General features: G+C 45.3%; 1 protein-coding gene across 30 annotated transcripts in view; it reads left to right on the forward strand.

Moving 5' to 3' along the window:
- The window catches only part of NEB (nebulin), a 359,744-nt gene that overhangs the window by 149,345 nt on the left and 187,882 nt on the right, over window positions 1-22,517 (forward strand). For all 30 annotated transcript variants that reach the window (XM_069616457.1, XM_069616464.1, XM_069616462.1 and 27 more), the window contains 8 exons: window positions 1,452-1,763; window positions 3,035-3,238; window positions 5,424-5,528; window positions 15,939-16,046; window positions 17,686-17,997; window positions 18,426-18,629; window positions 21,675-21,779; window positions 22,128-22,235. In XM_069616457.1, the coding sequence (XP_069472558.1) occupies window positions 1,452-1,763; window positions 3,035-3,238; window positions 5,424-5,528; window positions 15,939-16,046; window positions 17,686-17,997; window positions 18,426-18,629; window positions 21,675-21,779; window positions 22,128-22,235 (1,458 nt within the window). The remainder of the gene's footprint in view (window positions 1-1,451; window positions 1,764-3,034; window positions 3,239-5,423; window positions 5,529-15,938; window positions 16,047-17,685; window positions 17,998-18,425; window positions 18,630-21,674; window positions 21,780-22,127; window positions 22,236-22,517) is intronic.

The following is a 22,517-nucleotide window of genomic DNA, read 5'->3' on the forward strand; positions in this document are numbered from 1 at the left end:
ATGAAGAGCTGAAGCATTGGCCTCCCAGGGGCGAGTAATTAATGGGAAGTTTGTCAGATTTTCTACCTTGCTAATAATACAGTTTATAAACTTAAGATTGTCCCAACTCTGACCTATGGAGGTGAAGTGGGGCTAAATACTCTTAGGATGATATGGAATACAATTGAAGGAATATTTTTGAAATAAGTATTTGCCGTCCTTCGTAGTTTTCCAATAGAGATCATTCGCTGGAGTTAGGTTTATTATCCTTACAGGCGGTTCCTATCAATTTATCAGATTATTTGATTTTGACAATCTTTTTCATATATTTCATGTGGAAAAGGTCCAAATGGATGGTGCAGTGTCAAGTTGGATAAAGGAGTGTCTGAAGATAGCCGATGATGCAATGGTAGATTGCACCCTGCTAATTGAAAATCTCCAGAAAGCAAAAAAAAACAAAGTGTGGGAAGCAGACTGGATACAAACACGCTAAGAGAGTGGTTAATGAAACGTTTTAAATAATTGTAATGGTGAAGTGAAGGCACTCAACCACCTCCCAAGATATTTGAATACATTCCCAGATGCTATGAGTAGATCTTATTTTTTAAGATTTTGATTTAACCTACTACTTAGTGGGAATAAGAGCTAAAAGGGGAGAAACATGATATTGTGATAACATCTTGCAATTAGAAACTCAATCTGTCTTATATTAGAGTGCCCAGGTTTAATAAATAAGAGAATACATGTTTTTGGACATTTTTTTCAACAACACAATTTATGTACTAACGAGGAAAAATGGTGAATGCTGCAAAGTGGATACTGATAAGTGATAAGACTTTTTAAAACATTGACTTTATGACAGAACTATATATCAACATATATGATTGACTGTTTAGGACCTAATTATGATTTATATTTTATTGTATTATTGTTGTTTTATTTAAATAAGTTTGTTATGTGATGAGATTAGGTTGATTGTACTTTCATGTAAGTAATTGTTTGACATGAAGTGTGTTTTGGTTGACTGTAATTGAAATATTCCTTTGTTTGATTTTAGTGGACTCTTTGGTTTTCCAAGCTAAATGCTGTAATACATTTTTTTAAACTATGCATATTGCATTAATGTACATCTTAAACAGGTTGTATTTCTAATTATGGTTTTCTTTGGTCAAGCTATTTTAGTTCGAATATTTTTTGCTTGATTTCTTTTTTAATAGAAAACAGGGGGGGCCAACTGCAACCCCCCCACCCCCACTATCGCTTCCCACCCCACCACAATCAATAGTGCCTAACCCCAACTTTCCATCTACATTTTTCAGGCTAAACAAGCAGAACAATTTGAACAAGAATAGTTCGTCCAAAATTACTTCAAGCAATAGACATACTACTCTCAAATCGGCACTAAGTGTGTGTAACCCATGAAGAAACCAATAATAATGGGTATGTGATCATGTTCTTCTCCCTTTACACAGTACAAATATAAAGCGGCCTACCGGCAGCAGAAGGGCCACCACGTGGGATTCCGCAGCCTGCAGGACGATCCCAAGTCCGTGTGGGCCATGCACGTGGCCAAGATCCAGAGCGACCGGGAGTACAAGAAAGACTTTGATAAATGGAGGACGAAGTTCAACAGTCCAGTCGACATGCTGGGAATTCTGCTAGCCAAGAACTGTCAGAAGCTGGTCAGCGATATAGATTACAGACGCCCCTTGCACCAGTGGACGTGCCTGCCTGACCAGAATGATGTCATCCATGCCAGGAAAGCCTATGATCTGCAGAGCGATGTGAGTACCACCTGTGTATCTTCTGTCTCTGTAGTCACAACACAGATTAGAATTTAGTGGAACAAGCAATCATCAAATTATGAACAACACTTTCAGTGATTAACCAGATTGACTAAGTGAATGAAACACACTCACTCACTCAATGGACATCTTCCGAAACATATCATGCCTTGTGACTAACACATAAAATGTAATGTGCGTGTGGGCTAACCAGTTATCTTTAAGATATCGTTGAACTGAAAAGGATTTTAGTTATTGGCATGAGACAGTCCTGTTGACGTAGCAGCAGTAGCCATTTCAATTTATCGTATGTGTTAATTATATATATATATGTATATAAATGCATTTTAATTCAGGTAGCTGTTTTTCTGAGAACATTGTGAGGTACAACATTGGAGGCAACAGGTCAGCTTAGAATCAATGAAATTACACTGTACCAACTGCAAAGAAAACAACTGCCTATAGAGTTCAGGAATTCAGGCATATTAATAGATCAGCAACTATATAGAAGTGGTATGGCCTGGAATAGGGGAGTGATGCCGGGCTTTAGTGACCTGTAGCCATATTCGGGACCCAGAGGTGGAAACTGTTATGCAGTCTTAGGCATCAGAAGTATACCATTATGTTGATCCTGGGACACAGTCCCGCGGCCTCTTCCTCTTTCAGATCATCCATAATCCCGGGCTCTCCATGTGTAGGAGTGGCCATGTGGGATGCAACATGTTTCTAGTCTCTGAAACCGCTGTCTCCCTTTGCATCTCCCTAGTCTTCTTTTAAAAACCACTTACCCCTGAATTCTTGTTTTTCTATCAGTTCAGTTCAAAGACTAGACACAAAAGTGCTGGAAATGTTGTTGCTTTAAATTAATAATGCAGAATCAAGTCGGTGAAAGCAACAGAGGGTCCAAGGCAAAAGGTTGCCCCCAGGCCATGAGTGATACTAAACTTTCATCCCAAATATCATAGCCACATTTTCCTTGTATTTGATTTTAATTGTTTTACTTTTTGTTATTTCACTTTTAAAAATATGACTTGCATATCCTTCTGAAGACTGGCCTCAGGCCTTAACAACTATTGTCTTGCCTCACATGGTGCACGCTTGCGCACTGCCCCCTTCCCTTCGTTCAGAATATGCAAGTGTTTTCTAGTCTGATTATTCTGGCTACTCAAGTACATCATAGACAGAAATGAAGAAGTCTACTTAATATTTGGTGAATTCTTGATTCCATTATGTGGACCAGGCCTAACCGAGCGTAATCTTCTTGTTCACAGAATTTGTACAAAGCTGATCTCCAGTGGATGAAAGGCATTGGCTGGGTACCAATCGGGTCTTTGGATGTTGAAAAGTCAAAGAAAGCTGGGGACATTCTGAGTGAAAGGAAATACCGCCAGCCCGTTGACAAATTGAAATTCACCAGTGTGGCGGACTCGCTAGAGGTGGTGCTGGCCAAGGCTAATGCAGAGACTATGAATAAGGTGAGACCCCAGATTCCATTACCTTTCCACTGCCACACACTGAACTGTCTGCATGCATACCACTCCAAGGAGTGACACACTGTATTGTTTTCAAAATCCATCATGTCTTCCACACAGAAGAGGCACATATTTGTTTGAGGTTATTCTGATTATGCATCGTCGTATCTTAAATGACAAGTGCCCTAGATGCCGTAGGGATGCCATAGGGATGCCAGTCCTAAATATGCCTCACATTACCAAGATAATGGATTGGATATTGGAAGAAAACATAAACATAATCCCCAATATCTTCACAGTTCATGACCAAAGTGTAAAGCAAGAAAATAAGCATATTTATTGTTCGTAATGTTTACAGTGCCTTTATCCAAATACTTTACAAGGAATATCTTAATAGAGGTTTACTAGTTCACAATTCAAATTCCGACACATTTTATCCGCCATAAAAAACGATGATAAATGTTGTCAATCCTGTCAGTATTTGAATATCTGACATACAGGTTTCAAAGAAATTTCAGCAGCAAGCACTTGCCTCATTGACACATTTTACCAATTTCTGTTTAATGCCTATATACATTTTAAGCATTAATTAAAAAAATACTTTTTATTCGATAAAAAAAAGAATCCAAAGAACAATTGAAAGAGTAAATGCAACTTTAGGAGATTAGCTTTAGCCTGAATAGCAAGGAAATATTAAAGGAAATACAAAATGGTGCTTGTCTCTACATATTGAGACAGTGTCCTGATTTCATTACACCATTAAACATCTGACATACACCATCATCCAGGACATTTAACAGGATGTTTAATTGTAATGAATGCGAATTGAGTGAGACACCATGCACAAATCCCTGGTGTCACTGCTCTCATCTGCCAAATCTCAGCTCCATTTGATGCTGTTGCTGCTGCTCCCTGGCTGGCCAAACTCCTCCAAAGGTCAATGCTCAAAGAAGGGCTCCCACAATAGAGGTTAGTCTATTTTACCGCAGTCCACTGCTTTGCCCTGAGATTTCGACCGTGCTGATAGCAAGCAGCAGTGAACAGCAACCCCACTTTGTACGCACATACACCTGCATGAGAAAAGAGCATCCTGCTATAGCAGGCGGTATTTAAAGTATATTTCTTTCTTTCTTTCCTTCAAATTATCGGACCCACGCAGGCGCTTCCCCATCCAAAAGGATGTGTAGCAGTAATGGTGGCAGAGGGTGCATTTGCTGACTGGTAATGGCCACTAGCCCGAGATACCCTCAAGCAAAGTGGTTATCCCTGCTGGATGTGCATTTGGGGTGACCTCGCACATGGAAGTACCTTAAAACAAACTAAAGCAAAGATGGCCACCTGTGAAATTGAAAGGAGATCGCACGAGTGAATCTCTCTGCTATTTTCATGCTTGTGCAGGGAGGTGGACAGGGGTGCCCAGGGTGCAAATGGCTGCTTTAAGATAGATAGCTACGGTAAGTGTGGGAGTGGATGGCTGGGAGGTCCATGAGGTGTGGCCAGTGCTGCAGGGGCCAGTTCAGATGGTAGCCGGAACAAAATTGCAGAGTCCGTGTCCATGAGATGCGCCGGCTGCCGGCATTCAATGTGGGCTTTGGCTGTCCAATAAAGTTACTGTTCCTGTCTTCTGATTGGCTGGCACTTCTGCTGCATGAGCTAACATTATATCCATGGCATGATATCCTTGGCAGCATTCAGACAGCTCCTTTGTTCCTGATGCAAGTGAATCCGTGCCTTGCAAAGGGGCCTAACCCAGCATTTCTCACCACGGAGTCTTCAGGCCAAGACATCAGCACCAGAGCATTGTATCACTGTGTGCCCAAAGGAAATGCAATTGTGTCCAAGATGACAAGTGCCTGCTCGCACACAAGCAAAAGACTGCTGTTGTTCTCTGTGCCCCACTTCGGGGCTTCATTTCCCCCTTTTTTTCCGTTATGAAGGTACCAAAACCAAAAATAAGGGAACCAAAAATAAGGGATCAGATCTGAAATCCCAAGTAATCAATTTCAAATGTACCAATGTGTCCTTCAATGTATACACAGTAGACACACTGTAAATTCTACAAATGTCTGTCCCTGCATATCAGCTTTTTTCCTCATCAAACTGCTGATTAATCATTTGCAATCCCGTGAAATATTGAAATGTATATAGCATTTTTCAGAATAGTGATGTTTACATGTTTTGTTCACAGCGGCTCTACACCTCGGCCTGGGATAAAGACAAGACTACAATCCATATCATGCCAGATACACCTGAAATTACACTGGCCAGACAAAACAAAATCAACTACAGTGAGGTAAGCAAAAGCAGGGGGATATGGACAGAGTAATCAGAAACGATGTTTGCGTCGTTCGTATTTATGGCTTGCATTATATTCGAATGCCGTCTACCGGAGCTGAAATATTGCATTGCCATGTGGGTATAACAGTAACGAAGCATCGTATCTCTTTCATCATGATGTCAACCTGAAAGTCTTGTCATCTCGTACCTATAGTGCTGTAGTGGGAACAGCCTTGTACAATTTGGTTTGTGGGGTTCCACTTCAAATTACTTTCTCAAACAATGCAAAAGAATACTCTGTCAAATGACATTTCTAGAGCAAATAGACACAAGGGTATATACATGCTAGTCCGGATTCTGCATGAGCAAGATAGCAATGGGACCAAAAACATTTTAAAATTGTTTGTGTATGTTTTATTGATATTGACCAAGTTCACCTGTTTACAAACGGGTGCAAGTTCCATTTCTTGGACCAAAAAAATAAGCTTTACCCACATAAGATTGATATTCTGAGCACAGACAGAGCTCATTATCTAAATGAATGGACCAGTCTAATAAGAATAATTCATCAAAAATTAATTATTCATTTTATAACACTCCTTACACCGGAGACCAGTCTCTAAGCGCAGACCTGGATTTGAACTTTTGTTGCTGTGCGCTGTCTTCCTTCCAAAACAAAGGGTCGTTGCGCCAAAGCTATTCTCCCAGCCCTATATATATATTTGTGTATATACCCTTCACACTGGGTCGGGAGGATAGCTCAGGGGAAACATGTTTATCTTGGATGCAAAACACTGCATAGCAACACAGATTCGAATCCCAGGCCTGCGCTTAGAAACTGGTCCTCTGTGTTATAAAAGAATAATTATATATATATATATATATATATATTATTTCTTTCATTTTTTGCAGGTTTTGCTTCTCAAATATTATGGAGCGTTTATTGTTCAAAATGGGGTATGTTTTAGAAACAAAGCTCCTGATCTCAGAGAAGGACTTGACTTACCAGCAGCTCAAGTTCTTATCTGTTAGTTATCTGACTGACTTCAGGATCTCTCCTTAATGCCAGGATCCCTCCTTCATCTCCTGCTATTCCCTCACCATCTCCCGCAGCTGTCACATGATTTCCTCTTCAAAACAAACTCTTACCTAGACCTCATGAGCTTAACAGCACGTGGTCACCGAACTTGGAATCTATTCTCCAGTTAGAACTTTCCTAATACCACCTCGTCAACTGAACGCCTCTAGCTTAGCACACAATTACCTCATGTATGCACGAGCTCAACTTCAGCTAAAGAGCTGTCAGTCAACATTATCATCAGCCCAACACCTCCCCATCAGCTATGTGCAATCTGCTCACAACCTAACGCAGGAGGCAATAGAAAGTGGGTGTCACCCGTAATCAAGGGTTGGGATTCAGTAATGGACAATACAAAACGAAGGCCAGTAATTCACTGATGGCAAATAGCAGTCTTGTGATAACATTTCAGCAGTAATGAGAACCTGCTCAAGAAGGTTAGATCACCAGGTAGCCCTCTGAGGTGTTAGGATAAAACCAATTGCATGGCAACACAAAGCAGTCAATTATAGGCATTCGTCTTGAAAACAGTAATGGCAACCAAAATTAAAGTTATTTTAAATGTGCTTGATTTGACCCAAATTCATGTTAGGGATATTTCTCGTAATCTGGTCATTGATAGTAACAATCAATGGGCCCGATTCTGACCCCTCTGCCGGTCCAGAAACAATGGTGCCGGTAATCTTACCGGCACCATTGTTTACGGAGTGGCATATTACAGGTCTGCCTGCCAGAGATGCCGTGCCCGAAATGTCTGACCCTGCCGGGCACAGTGGCTACGGTAGGCAGACTTGTCACGGGAACACCAGCACCGTTGCTAAAGGTGCTGTTGCTCCTGTGTCTCCGCTCTGTCACGGCTCGGGGAGCCTGGAAGCTCTGGAATAGGTGGAAGCGGCGTACGGATATCCCGATCACGCTTCCTCTACCCAGTGCAGCGGTCTAGTCTTTTCAGCAACGTATCCCGACACAGGTTATAGCCCGCCCCTTCCTGTGTTCGGGTGCGTTGCAACGCTCCTGTTTTTCGGCTGCTGCTTGTCTTTCGTGCTCGTGTCCCCTGCTACCGTTTTGTTTTCCGTACTCTAACCCCCCCTTCCTTGTTAGTTTTCTTGTACCCTCTCCGGTCACCCCGCTCCGGCTCTAGGTACTCTCCTTCCCAGGTTTCTCTTTTCCGGAGCTCGCTCCGATTCTTGATTCCTCCCTCTCCCCTTTTCCTCGCTCCCGTTCTCCATTCCCTTCCCGTCCTACCGCCTAACTAACTTACCTTCCTCCACTCGCCTTTTCTTGTTTATCGGCTCCTTCTGTGTACCGTACCCAGGAATACACTTCGGATTTGCCTTGCCTAGCCCTCTTTCCTTGTTGCTGATACTTTGGACTTCCGATTTCTTACCTGCCTCTGCTATTCCTCCTTGGAGGCCTGCTGCCCAGTTCTGGAAGGGTGTGTGCCTCTTCTCCAGCAGATACCCAGCTCCTGCAAGTGTCAAGTGCTTCCTACTACAGACGATTCATCTACAGTTCTCTGGGGTTTTTTCAGCCTCTGGCTTTTTTCCCCCCAACTCCGCGGCCGCGGAGGGTCACCACCGCTCACCCTTGGGGTGTCGCGGTGGCGGCCTCCTTCGGCCGCTCTCATCTACAAAAAAAAGGGAAGGCCAAGCCTAAGGAGAACCAGACCCTGAACCTACGCCGGGGAATACGAGGTGAGGAGGAAAGGGAAGTAAGGGATGCCGAGATCCTACAGGATCAAGAGGAGATTCTCGATACCCTTGACAGTTTGCAACGCCTCAATACCGCCATGGCCTCCCCTCAACAGATCCAAGAATTGATAGCCGCAGTTCAAAACCTCAACCTAGAAGTGCAGAATCTTAAAGGGGCCAATGCTACACTACAGCAACGGATCGCAGAACGAGATCTTCCGTCCACCGACCTGCCTCCCTTACCTCTTGTGTCGGGAAAATTTGATGGAACCCCCAAGAAACTCCAGGAATTTTTGGATGCATGTCATCTGCATTTTTCATTCCGTACACATACTTTCACCTCTGGTCACGCCAAGGTGGGGTTTATGATTACCCATATGTCCAGTAACGCCTTGGCCTGGGCCACTCCTCTAGTGAACAGATCTGATCCCGTCCTCCTAGATTACGAGGCCTTCAAGACTTTGATGAAACAGACGTTTCTACGTACCGAGAGTACCTACTTGGCATCCGAAGATCTGCTAGACATCAGACAAGGAAACAATGATGTTATGTCATATATCACCTCCTTCAAGCAAATCGCTGCGGAAGCAGGATGGCAAGAACAAGCACAGTATGCCATCTTTAGAAGGGGGCTGCGTGAGGAGTTGAAGGACGAACTAGCCAGGATAGAACGTCCTCTTACCTTTGCTGACCTGATCTCGGCTACTCTCCGGATAGATTTCCGACTGGCAGAACGTCGAGCAGAACGCCGCAAGACTAAGAGCAGTACATCAATACCCCCTGGCCCTTCTCTTTCCTTCCCCCCTACCTCTACTCGTCTCACAAGAGAAGAGCCTATGCAGATCGGAACCACACGTTCCCCTCTCACCGCAGAGGAACGTAGAAGAAGACGAGAAGGGAACCTGTGCATGTATTGCGGATCGCCGCTTCACCTGCTCAGGGATTGCCCCGACGTTCCACCCAGGCGTTCGGGAAACGAACACCCTCGGTAAAGCTGGGGACGCATTACCGAGGGAGCGAAGCTAGTCCCTTTGTCACCCTTTCTGTTACTTCTCCAGAGTGCACCGAAGACCACCGTCTTATGGTTATGGCTGTCACCTTGATCATCAACAAGACTACCATTCAGACACAAGCCCTGTTGGACTGCGGAGCCGCAGGCAACTTCATGGACACTCTCTGGGCCGAAAGGCAAGGCATTTCCCGTGTTGCCAAGGCCGAAGACCAAAAGGTAGAAGGCGTGGACGGAAGGCCTTTGAGCTCGGGTCTCATCACGCACACTACAGAAGTCCTTGCCTTACACATCATGCAACATTCTGAACGTTTGTCTTTCGACTTGATCAGGGCTGCTCACTTCCCATTAATCCTCGGGATTGGGTGGTTACGAAGACACAATCCTACCATTCTCTGGTCCGAGAACGTTTTGAGTTTCCAATCCACCTTTTGCAAGACCAACTGTCTACCTCAAACAGAATTCTCTACAGTACACACCTTTTGTGGTGAAGATCCCAAAACTATCCATTGTTTGCCTGCTTATCTCGCTGAGTATGCCGACGTAGTTACAGAGAAGATCCCCCTGGATCTTCCTCCGCATAGGCCAGAAGACTGTGCCATTGATCTTCATCCAGGGTCCTTGGTTCCGTTTGGTCGCCTGTACCCGCTAACCCTCCAGGAAAAACACCATTTGAAGGAATACCTGGACAAGAACTTAGCCAACGAACTCATTAGACCTTCTAAATCCCCTGCCGGTGCATCATTGTTTTTCATCCCCAAGAAGGACACCAAAGAACTTCGTCCTTGTATTGACTACAGGGGTCTCAACAAGGTCACCATCAAAGATCGCTATCCCATGCCCCTCATCTCCGAGATCATTCAGGCCGTACATTCTGCCACTGTCTTTACTAAACTGGACCTGCGCAATGCGTATCACCTGCTCAGGGTACAAACCGGAGACGAGTGGAAGACGGCTTTTAGGACACCTTTTGGGTTGTACGAGTACCAGGTGATGCCGTTTGGGTTAGTCAACGCTCCCTCTATCTTCCAGCGCTTTATGGATAGGCTCTTCTCGGATCTCCTAGGCAACTCGGTCATCGTCTATCTCGATGATATTTTGGTTTACTCTCGCACCCAAGAAGAACACTGTCTACACGTAGGGGAAGTTTTTCACAGACTCCAGGACCATCAACTCTCAGTTAAGTTGGAGAAATGTGTTTTCTCAGCATCAACTATACCCTATTTGGGATACATTCTTTCTTCGGCAGGGATAGCCGTTGATCCACGCAAGGTCAGTTCCATTTTGGAGTGGCCATCCCCTGCTTCTGTGAAGGACATACAGAGATTCTTAGGACTCTCGAACTTTTATCGGAAGTTCGTTCCGAACTTCTCCCAATTGGTGTTCCCGATGACCTCTCTCCTCAAAAAGACCTCTTCGCCATTCCGGTGGACTACCGAAGCAGAAAGAAACTTTCAGCTGCTAAAACAATCCTTCTGTGTGGCTCCTATATTACGTCAACCCAATCAAAACCTTCCCTTTGTGGTGGAAACTGATGCCTCTTCAGCCGCTGTGGGAGCCGTCCTACTTCAGGAATTCCAAGGGAAGGAACACCCGGTATCATACTATTCCAAGACTTTGAATCCCAGTCAACGTAACTACTCTGTGATTGAGAAAGAACTGCTGGCAATGAAATTGGCCTGTATAGAGTGGCGTCATCTACTCCAAGGGGGAATGCACCCGTTCACACTCCGAACGGACCATAAGAATCTCCAGGTGTTACGACAGTTTGAATGCTACAACACCAGACAAGCAAGATGGGCGCATTTCTTCGCGCAGTTTGACTTTAACATCACATACATTCCGGGCAACCAGAATGTAGTAGCCGATGCCCTATCACGACGTAGTGACTATCTTATGGAACTGGAGACCAAGCCTGAGCTAATGTTTCCTGAGTCCCGTACCATAGGAACGTTATCCGCGTTCCTACAACAAGTCAAGGAAGACTCTACCGGAAGGTTTGAGGCCGATACCGGTCTAAAGAAGAAGAAGAATTATGTTATCCAAGACGGCCTATACATTGTGGACAAGAGATTGTATCTACCAACCCCTTCTCTCCGGGAAAAAGCTCTTTCCTGGTGCCACGATGCCAAGGTGGCAGGTCATCGTGGCATCTACAACACTCAGGAACTCCTACTGCGCCATTTCTTCTGGCCTCGAATAAGGGAAGAAGCCAGGCTATACGTCCAGTCATGTATTACCTGCCTACGCAATAAAGCCTCCACTCAAAGACCTTTAGGTCTGCTTGAACCGGATTCTATACCTACCGGTCCATGGACCACTGTCTCTACCGATTTCATCGTAGAGTTACCTGAATCCAGTGGTTGTACCTGTATCATGGTTGTCGTTGACTCATTCACCAAGATGGCCCATTTTTCCCCCCTACCAGGCATACCAACCGCTTCAAGTATGGCCGAGGTGTTCCTAAAAGACATTTTCAAACTGCACGGGATTCCTACTAAGATCATCTCTGATCGTGGCAGCCAATATACTTCCCGATTTTGGTCCTCTCTCTGCGAAAGACTAGGCATCGAGAGGGCTTTGACGTCCGGGTACCATCCCCAATCAAACGGCCAGACTGAACGTCTAAATGGTACACTTGAGCAATACCTAAGGTGTTTCGTCAATCAACGCCAAGATAACTGGGTTCAACTGTTGCCGACGGCCGAATTCTCGTACAACAACTCTTGTCATTCAGCCCTCGGTATGAGTCCTTTTTTCTGCACCTACGGTTACCATCCCCGTGCCTTACTTCCTTTGACCGGCATTGAATCCACAGTCCCTTCTGTAGAATCCATTGCGGAAAGCCTCCAAGAAGCTCATCGTAAGGCCAAACTAGGGCTCCAGGAAGCTCAAAACAGACACCGTTACCAGGCGAACAAACATCGGAGATCAGTTCCTGAATGGGACGTGGATTCCAAGGTTCTGCTATCAACCAAATATTTGCCAAGGTGGGTGCGCCCTTCCAAGTTGTCTCCCAGATACATAGGGCCTTATAAGATAACCCAGATAATTAATCCAGTGGCCTTCCGCTTACAATTACCCTCTCAATTACATCGTATACATCCCGTTTTCCACTCTTCTCAGCTTAAAGACTTTCATGAGGACAAATGGTCTCGTAGGAAGACTGCCTCTCCTGTGCCAAAAAGTCCAAAGACCGACATCTTTGAAGTCTCTCAGATATGCGATTCACGTTATCACAAGGGTCGTCTAGAGTATCTGGTCCACTGGAAAGGATACCCACGATCAGAAGACTCCTGGGAACCTAAAGGACATCTGGACTCGCCCCTCTTGTTACGCAAATATCATCGTAGTCACCCTGGCAAGCCAGGAGGGGTGGACCATAGGAGGGGGCATACTGTCACGGCTCGGGGAGCCTGGAAGCTCTGGAATAGGTGGAAGCGGCGTACGGATATCCCGATCACGCTTCCTCTACCCAGTGCAGCGGTCTAGTCTTTTCAGCAACGTATCCCGACACAGGTTATAGCCCGCCCCTTCCTGTGTTCGGGTGCGTTGCAACGCTCCTGTTTTTCGGCTGCTGCTTGTCTTTCGTGCTCGTGTCCCCTGCTACCGTTTTGTTTTCCGTACTCTAACCGCCCCTTCCTTGTTAGTTTTCTTGTACCCTCTCCGGTCACCCCGCTCCGGCTCTAGGTACTCTCCTTCCCAGGTTTCTCTTTTCCGGAGCTCGCTCCGATTCTTGATTCCTCCCTCTCCCCTTTTCCTCGCTCCCGTTCTCCATTCCCTTCCCGTCCTACCGCCTAACTAACTTACCTTCCTCCACTCGCCTTTTCTTGTTTATCGGCTCCTTCTGTGTACCGTACCCAGGAATACACTTCGGATTTGCCTTGCCTAGCCCTCTTTCCTTGTTGCTGATGCTTTGGACTTCCGATTTCTTACCTGCCTCTGCTATTCCTCCTTGGAGGCCTGCTGCCCAGTTCTGGAAGGGTGTGTGCCTCTTCTCCAGCAGATAACCAGCTCCTGCAAGTGTCAAGTGCTTCCTACTACAGACGATTCATCTACAGTTCTCTGGGGTTTTTTCAGCCTCTGGCTTTTTTCCCCCCAACTCCGCGGCCGCGGAGGGTCACCACCGCTCACCCTTGGGGTGTCGCGGTGGCGGCCTCCTTCGGCCGCTCTCATCTACAAAAAAAAGGGAAGGCCAAGCCTAAGGAGAACCAGACCCTGAACCTACGCCGGGGAATACGAGGTGAGGAGGAAAGGGAAGTAAGGGAGGCCGAGATCCTACAGGATCAAGAGGAGATTCTCGATACCCTTGACACGCTCCCATAGAGTTCCATAGGAGGACTCTATGGGAATGGGGATTTACAAATGTACCGGCGCCTGACTTCCCGGCCACCGGACTTGGAATAGCCCGGTGGCACCAGGAAGTCAGAGGCTGGTAAATTATAACGGGTCCGACGGCAACCCGCTGGTAGCACCGGCAGGGTTACCGCCGGACCCATAATGAGGCCCAGTGACCTTGCTTCGTAGGTAGTTACTCTGTAATAATTAAGTGACAAAATCACAGTACTTGCTTGGTCAAAGCCTACATCAAGAGTTAGCCTGCAGATAGCCAAAGTGTGCTGAGAGACCCCCCTCCACTGCTCTACAGCCATGAGTTCCTGTCTAGGCAGTGAGCCAGTGGCCCATGCAGAACTGACTTCACAAGACAGTACACGGCACATTACCTTTCAGTGCTGAAGGACAGAAGAAAAGGGTAGGAAAGGGGCTGAGTCGGATCTGTCTGATCACAGATGTGAAAAGTGAGGGGACTCAGCATGGAAACAAAGGAAGATAAACATCTGGAGGGTTGGCGCTTTCATAGGGAATCGGCAGCAGAGTCTGCTCACCCGCTAGGGCTCAGCTCGGCGAGTTAGGCAGGTTTGCAGAAGGTCTACAATGCGTATGTTCAGACTATACATGTAATGAATTTCAATGGAGATCAGATGTCTACTTTTTTGTTGATTTTGAAAACATTTTATTTTTGTGTATTTATTAAAGAAAGCAAAGTACTTTAAAACAAACACATTATAAAAATAGGTAATGTTGGCAGCAGTAGCAACCCCATTCCTGGGTATTTCGTAAAAGCAAGAGTATGTTTGAGGGTACAAAAAAAACCTTTTGATGGGTTGGCAGGGGCTGAGATCTCAGAGAGGCCCACACAAGGCAACAGATATATCGTGTGAGCCTTACAATATTAACAACAATTACAAAATATTTACACATGTTCACAGATGTGGTATTCGATCATGGGGCAGGAAAGGTGTCACTCCGATGGGAGGGGCTTCTTCTGGAGATATGACATGCCTCACAGAGTGGAGATGTTCTAAACCTTTGAGGGTGGGGATTTCCGTGTGGGGAGGGGAGGCACAGGAGATAGAAGTAGCATATGTAGGAGTCAGTGCATGTGGATTTTGACTCTCCAGTGGGTTGACCAGCACAGAATCCATACAAAAAACTAATGGGAGACTTGACCGAATTTCGGCTGTACGAAAAAATACATATCGCTGAACATTTCGAACAAATCCCTCATTCGGTGGCATTACATTACAGTGAACAAGGGAAGCAGTGGCTGCGGGGGTGTACCCCGCACCCTTGTTCACAGAAGTGTGCTAGCCACAGGTAAGTACGAGTGTGGGGGGGAAGAGGGTTGTCCGAAATGTCCTGGGAGAGAAAACCGAAAATTATTTTTGGTAAAATAACCTGTGCTTTCTTGTCCTTCGGACATTTCGTATTTGTTTAATTCAAGGTAATCCGATCAGCACAGCCCTGTTTTGAATATTGAAACCGCAGACATGCTATTCTGAGCGACCCTTAAACGATAAGGTCCATAAAGTGAACCATTGATCAGAAGGAAATACAATGCAAATAACTTTAGCGTGTGTCATGCAAGCTGCACATGCACCCCCTTCAAGGACATCACACATGTTCTTTTTAACAATGGTTCACATTCACCAAAGAGCAGGAAAATTCACTTTGCCAGATCGATTAGGGCACAACCGGGGTTCAAGCAGTGCCCAACTCCCATGTCTGACAAGGTTCTTGTTTCAGGTCGAGCGAATAATGTCTATTCGTCTTGTTTCTCTATAAATCTGTATGAAAAGCCTCTAATGATGCCAGTACATTATGGGATGTATCAGAGTAGATCTTAAAAATGACATCACCTAAGCATAGCCACATATTAAAGTGTTTAATAAAAAGCAGCAGATCCTCCTGGGGAGGGAGGGGGTAAACACCATTGAGGTTTTCCTTTTTTAGACCACAGTATTATTCTTTTTTTGTATTAGATATTGCGTCCTAAATGTTGCCGTTCAGGAATATCTTGTGTGATGTAGTCATTCCATTGGATTTCTTGGTGTGGTACAACTAAACTTGTCCTGCGAAATATTACCTGGATCGGTGAAGATGGAAGGCTTTTGGGCTTTCAGAATTGCTGCTTACAATAAAAGAAGGCGCTTTGAATGTGAATGATGGGCGAGATTGTCACAGGGCATTATTTGTGAGCAGCAGACCTTGGTAAGGGTTTCTTGCTATACAGAGTCCACGCCTCTAATGTCTGTAAATGCTGCACGCCATGACACGATGCTCACACGCCTGCCTTACGCTTCACAGAGCCAATACAAGCTTGCACTGGAAGAATCCAAGAAGAAGGGCTATGACCTCAGGGTGGACGCCATCGCCATCAAGGCCGCCCGCGCATCCAGAGACATCGCCAGCGATGTAAGTCAGGGCTCTCTATACGTACCTGTAATGTTATTAAAAAAGGGTGATATATATATATATACAATTCCTAGGATGTCTTTCTATTTGCATATTAGTCTTAAAAGATCGTTCGACACACCATGCTGGGAATTAGAATACATTTGGAACAATATACAGAGATTTTTTAAATTGTGGACCAAACACTTGTATAATACATTCATTGTTTCATAGCGTGACACACACACCCAGGAGCCTTACAGACATGGGCTGTTTACTGAGGGTTCACCACTAAAGAGCTGCTGTAGATGCTCCTTCAGTCGGGCCATCATAATTCTGAAGGGGTGGCATTAGGGTATTTTGGCATCTGGGAGTGTGGGGCATAGCGTGGCGTTTCTGCTTGAGGAGGTCTGAGATCACCTGATGCTCTGGTGGGCCGGGTCACCACAGAAGCCCTGCCTGTCTGTTGCCGTGGTCAGTTTTTTAATCATGTTCAGGTTATGAGATTCTTTTCTGAAACGAAGGGGCTCTGCCTGGTGGTTCAGGGTGTTTCAGTTTTTTCCCTGCATCGCAATGGAGGGCCTGGCACTTAGCGCCTCAGTATGAGTATGGCAGATGTACCCGCTGTAATCCTGCCATATTACTTTACAGTTACAGCCACTCGTATTGACGGTAAATCTGCCAAACTATGAGCGATGATTAGGCGATGTTAGTCCCATTCAAGGAGTCCCAGAGGACCCTATTGGGTTGTCCTTCATTTCATTTAGTCATTTGTTATAGCGCCTTTCACCATAATTATGGTCCCAACGTGCTTTTGGTTGAACGTTCTCAGACGGACCAGGGTCCAGAGCTGTGGGAAAGGTGCTATTATGCAACGAGTTAAACAGCCCATTTGCTGAATGTGGGAATGGCCATTTTGAATGTACGTTAATTAGGGAGAACCTCTGCTTAAGCCCTAGGCCATGATCAAAGCTTGGTGCTTTTTATGCTTGAGGTGTTACAGAAGTGGAGGACAGGACTAAGGGAGACTAAGAGACAAAAAGCACAGTTGTAGTGTAGCGGGGGAATTTGGGAGCATGCTCGGGGAAGAGAAGAGTGGGTATAAAAGTGGGTGGAATCCAGCCATGTTAGTTTTATTATAATGATTCAGTAGACAAAGCCAGCGTGCTGGCCTTGACTCATATAGGGCCCACCGCAAGGTTTATACCATCCTTCCTGCCCGCCGTCCACTGGCCATGATGAATGGAGGTTTACGCCGTGGAGCTTTTGCCCAGTATCGCTTGAACTATGCAACATTTGGACAGCACTGCAGAGTGATAGCGCAGCCTAGGTCTGAATTGCCACTGCCACCCAATTATGTGAATTTGGGCCGCTATGTTTGGGTTCTTAGTAGCATGTGGTTGTACTTGTATCCTTATTGTAGCCCACCTTTGGACATTAGGAATCCTGCATTTCTGGTAAGCAGCCAAGGCATTTGAAAGGAGCGGTATTCCTCCTGCCATGATGCAGAGTGTGGGAGTAGCTTAGGAATCCTAGATCACATGCCGACACCACCGCCTGCGGGCTATTGAGACATCCCTTTCGAGTGACTTGACTTTTTCTCACTCCAGTTCTTGTGATCAATGAACATCTACTGTGAACATCTCTCTTTTTCTTTCAGTACAAGTATAAAACAGGTTATAGGCAGCAGCTCGGCCATCACATCGGGTTCCGCAGCATACAGGACGATCCAAAATCTGTTCTCGCCATGAATGTGGGAAAAATGCAGAGTGACCGCGAATACAAGAAGGACTTCGAGAAAACCAAGACCAACTTTAATATGCCCGTGGACATGCTGGACATTCTGTTGGCCAAAAAATGCCAGACCTTGGTCAGCGATATAGATTACAAACGATATCTGCACCAGTGGACGTGCCTGCCGGACCAGAATGACGTCATTCAGGCCAGGAAGGCCTATGACCTGCAGAGCGATGTGAGTACCCTTTAGATGCCAGCTGATGCAGTTACTCATTAATCCTAGTGCTTCCCTGGCATTGTTGACCTCACCCGCAGTTAATCCAGGTGATGTTATTTTGCCATCTCAGCAGTGAGATGTGCCACGCTGTGGGGTGGCGGTGTAGACTTTAGGATGCTAGAATCACAATATGCAATACAAGGCGTACCACACCTAAACATCACGCCAACTCTTCTTTGGCATTCAGACAGATGTATTGAACATAAGCATGAGAGTGGAGTGCAGTAATATGTCTTTATTGCACACATTCGAGAACAACTTCAATGTAACACCCCAGCTTAACTCTGCAAATGTTGTAGATAACGATGTGCGTGTATTGTGCTATTGGAGGCAATGATCGTATCGCGTTGTACATACTGTCATATCACGGTTGCTGTTATTCACAGAATCTGTACAAGTCGGATCTGCAGTGGATGAAAGGCGTTGGCTGGGTTCCAATTGGGTCTCTGGAGGTGGAGAAGAACAAGAGGGCAGCTGACATCCTAAGCGAGAGGAAGTACCGTCAGCACCCAGACAAGCTCAAGTTCACCAGCGTGACTGACTCCATGGAGATGACCTTGGCCAAAGCCAATGCCGAGACCATGAACAAGGTGAGAACTTCATTTCTGAGCATGCAACAGCTTATATTCCTAATAGGGACTGCCGGGATCCTAGCCAATGCAAACCTTTGCTCCAGAACAACTCCTGGACGTGTGTCGGCGGAGATGGACGGGCCTCCAGAAAAGCTGGGGGGAATTCCTGGCTGGTTGATAGCACGAGCAGGTCATTACGGCAGAGTCGGAGCACACCATGTTTAGGTGGCGTACTCTGCACCTGCACTTCAGCCTTTTCAGAGCCACCACTGTGTTGGGAAGTGTCCAGAGAGTCTTGCGTGACCTCATATTTGTGAGGTGAGCTTAAACTGTGGTTGATTGAATTAGGTGTGCAGGGTGCTACAAAAACTCTAGTAGCAGCACTGGGACCAGGCAAGTTTCCAGAGAGAAACCTTTTTCAGTTTCTTTATGAAGGCATTGACACACCTTTGCAATGTCATGTCGTGATAGATCATTTGTCTGTATGTTTTGTGTGGGAGTGTTACAATTTAAAAGCTGTTTTTATGTTGGGATTATAACATCTGCATGCAAATAAGGCACATTCAGCGATGATAATAACAACAATATCACCTTTGCATATAACGCATCTGGCCTGATCCCTCCGGCTACTAAGCACCCTAGTGATAGCTATGTCTATCAGATCTGCATGAAAAGTACGACCACCAAAAGTCAGTCTCCGCCCTTTTTTAACATATAAATATGTGGGGGGAGACCCCCCACAGCGCCTCCCCAACTTACACCTATACATTTTTATTAACTTTACCCCCCCACATATACATATGCGAATAAATGAGGGTCGAACTATTGGGGGTTAGACTTTTCTACCTTCAGTAATTTCGTCCTAGGCCTGTCTATTCCCCCATTTAATGGTTCGCAGTTTATGGAAGTCAAAACAATGAAAAGCTAAGCATGCCTTAGCCAGGCTCCATGCCAGGGGTGTTGCTAGGTCTGGAAAAGATCCAGGACCATGCTAGTGTCGGGACTGTCGAGACTCGGGGCTAGCTAGCCTTTTGGTTGTAGCCCCTGAGCTTCTATCTGGGGCTACAACCAAAAGACCCGGGCTGTAGCCCCCTAAGCCCACCCTTAGCATCGCCTCTGCTCCATGCCCAGGGCTTTACATAGCATGAGGCAAGCTAGGCAGAGACTCTGAAAACTGCCCCAAAACGAGGGTGCTGCTGGGGCCCCCCAGTCCTCCACTAACGAGCACCAGAAAAGATATCTCCTGTGCACTTGCTAGGAGTTAGAAAGTGCAAGACTTTCCCTAGCTATGAATTTCAGAGAACGAGGGATCCGATTGATATACAAGCTATGAAAGGAATGCAACGAGGGAAATGAAATGCCGACTGCTGCTCAAGCAGGACAGCCCAAGCCTCACACCTGAGAGCTTAATCTGCCGTAATAGGTATAGATGCTTCATGGAATGCAGAGATGTTACTGTTAGGATGAGTGTTGTGACTCATGAAATAAGCACCGAGCCCAAAGAAGGGTTGAATATTTAAATCAACAGCACAGTCCTATTTGTAAAACATAATAATATGTGGCCCTTCATTCCCAAAATGTTCTTTGATTTGAAGCAAAGAAGCCAGGAGCCCACATTGGTGCTGTTTGTCATTCTCTCCTTTGTCTTGGGTGAATTATTTACAAAATTATGATTTACTCATAGGTCGAATTGTTTAGATACTGAGAAAGTGGTGTATTTATAAGCAGCAATGTATTTACAAACTGGGCCAGAGATGGATTTATTTAAAATTTGCAGACTGGGTGCGCACAAGACCAACTGAGACCATGCTGAATGACCCAAAATACATATTTGCAGGTTCTCATGAAATATTGTTTGCGGCAGGTGCCCCTTGCCCAAGCCACCCGCCCCCCTTTGAGCCACACCCAGCACTCAGGCCACCCATGTTTGTTAGAGCCCCTGTCGATTTCTCTTCCCACTTAAAGTACTGTCGATGCCTGAGGCAAACATGTAACTTGTGAGCTCTCTGGGGTCAGAGACATTCAGATTGTTCCTTTTCATTGTACTGGACCACCTAAATATCTGGTGTCTTAGAGGAACGTAGTCAACAGATTGTGTGAATGGAAATTAAACCTTTCTTGGGGTGCTTTAGGTATAATAGACTTGTTGCTATGCTGACAGGTTCAAGTCATTAGAACATTCAATTAACCTTACAATTATTTATTTGGAAGGTGTTAACGAAGAAGGGTAGTAAGTCTGTTCTTCAAGTAATAGTTATTTCTTTTTGTGAACCTTAGCATGTCTCTTTGGTTCATTTTGTCTGACTTCTATTTTGTCTGGTGAAGTATATGAAAGGAAGCCATAAAGCCGTACATTGTCAACCTATGTGTGGTGGTATAAGATGTCTTCACAATGTGTAAGGGACTGATTAGTACAGGGCTAGCTGTATTCATGTGCAATGGACTTCAGGGAAATTTGGGATCAGTGTTGAATCCCTACAGTATACAATCTATGTTTTAGGCGATAGATCTATAACATTTGGCTCTCCAGATATTTTGGACTACAGCTCCCATGACCCTGAGCCGGCACAGCCAACGGTTAGGGATCATGGGAGTTGTAGTATAAAACATCAGGAGAGCTGCAGGTTTCAGACCACTGTTTTATGCTAGGCAACTCCATTGAGTTGCATCTGAATGCTGTTGTTGAAAGTCAACATTGAAAAAAGGTTCTGCAAATGTACATGTAATATGCAGATTTATAGAATTCAGTACCTATAGATAAATATGCTTCTTTGGAATGCCTGAATGATTAAAATGAACAGAAATCCACATTCTAATTGTTAATAAGGCGAATTTACTATTTCGCTCTGTAGCTTTTTCGAGTCCTCCTTTGACTGCTTTAACACGAGCAATGTTGGTCCTCTTTGCATTTCTGGGCCACTGAGCACTGATGGTCAAGCAAGCTATACCATGCACTGCCCTAAAATGATGGCTGAGAGGAGGCAGCTCACACTAATTCCCTTGGTTTGATATCAGTTCGTGGTCTTGCAGAAAGTATTGATCAAATTCCTTGTTGTTTCTCAGCGTTTGTACACAGATGCATGGAACAAGGACAAAACCACCATTCATGTCATGCCCGACACTCCGGAGATCCTGCTGGCAAAGCAGAACCGCGTCAACTTTAGCGAGGTAAGCACTGGTAACATTCATAGCTTTAATTGGTAGAGCAATATTGTTCATCAGTTTCGCTGAACACTAATAACGGTAATGAAATTCATCAAGTTCGCAAAATGTTCTAGGTTTTTTTGTATCATTTTCCTTTTTTTACTCAATGTACTAATTTCATCAAACATTAAAATGTGGGTGCACTAACCTTTCAACATTAGCCATATCAGATGCTAAATCCACTGAGAGGACTCACAATCGCTGCGTCATGCAAAGTCTATTTTCTAAATTCTAAAGAAAAGGGCTGCTGAAAGAGGGAGGTATTAAAGGTCATGGCAAAATATTAATTTAGAACTCTCTGTTTGCTCCTAGAAACAGTACAAGCTTGCCCTGGAGGAATCCAAGAAGAAGGGCTACGACTTGCGAGTTGATGCCATCGCCATCAAAGCTGCCCGTGCCTCCAGGGACATCGCCAGCGATGTAAGTATTTATTCCGCAAGGCCACAGAGTTGGCTTGCCCTGAATTATATCTTTGGAAATACATTAAAATGGGGAAGTGTTCCAGAATATCTGTCCCTTTGCCTGGAGCATGGCCCGCGGACCGGCTACTCCACCTTGAATCTATGCGTGCCAAGTGTAGTGAGACGCAACACAGCCCCGTGTCCCTAGGCGTAGAATGTGTTCTAAGCTGGGAGCTACAATATAGTGAGCACTCTGAGTGGGCCAAGCCCTGTCAAAATGTCGAGCTCGAAAGGAAGGATG

The sequence above is a fragment of the Ambystoma mexicanum genome, chromosome 9 (genome assembly GCF_040938575.1).
Source record: "Ambystoma mexicanum isolate Mex_15411 chromosome 9, UKY_AmexF1_1, whole genome shotgun sequence".
NCBI lineage: Eukaryota > Metazoa > Chordata > Amphibia > Caudata > Ambystomatidae > Ambystoma > Ambystoma mexicanum.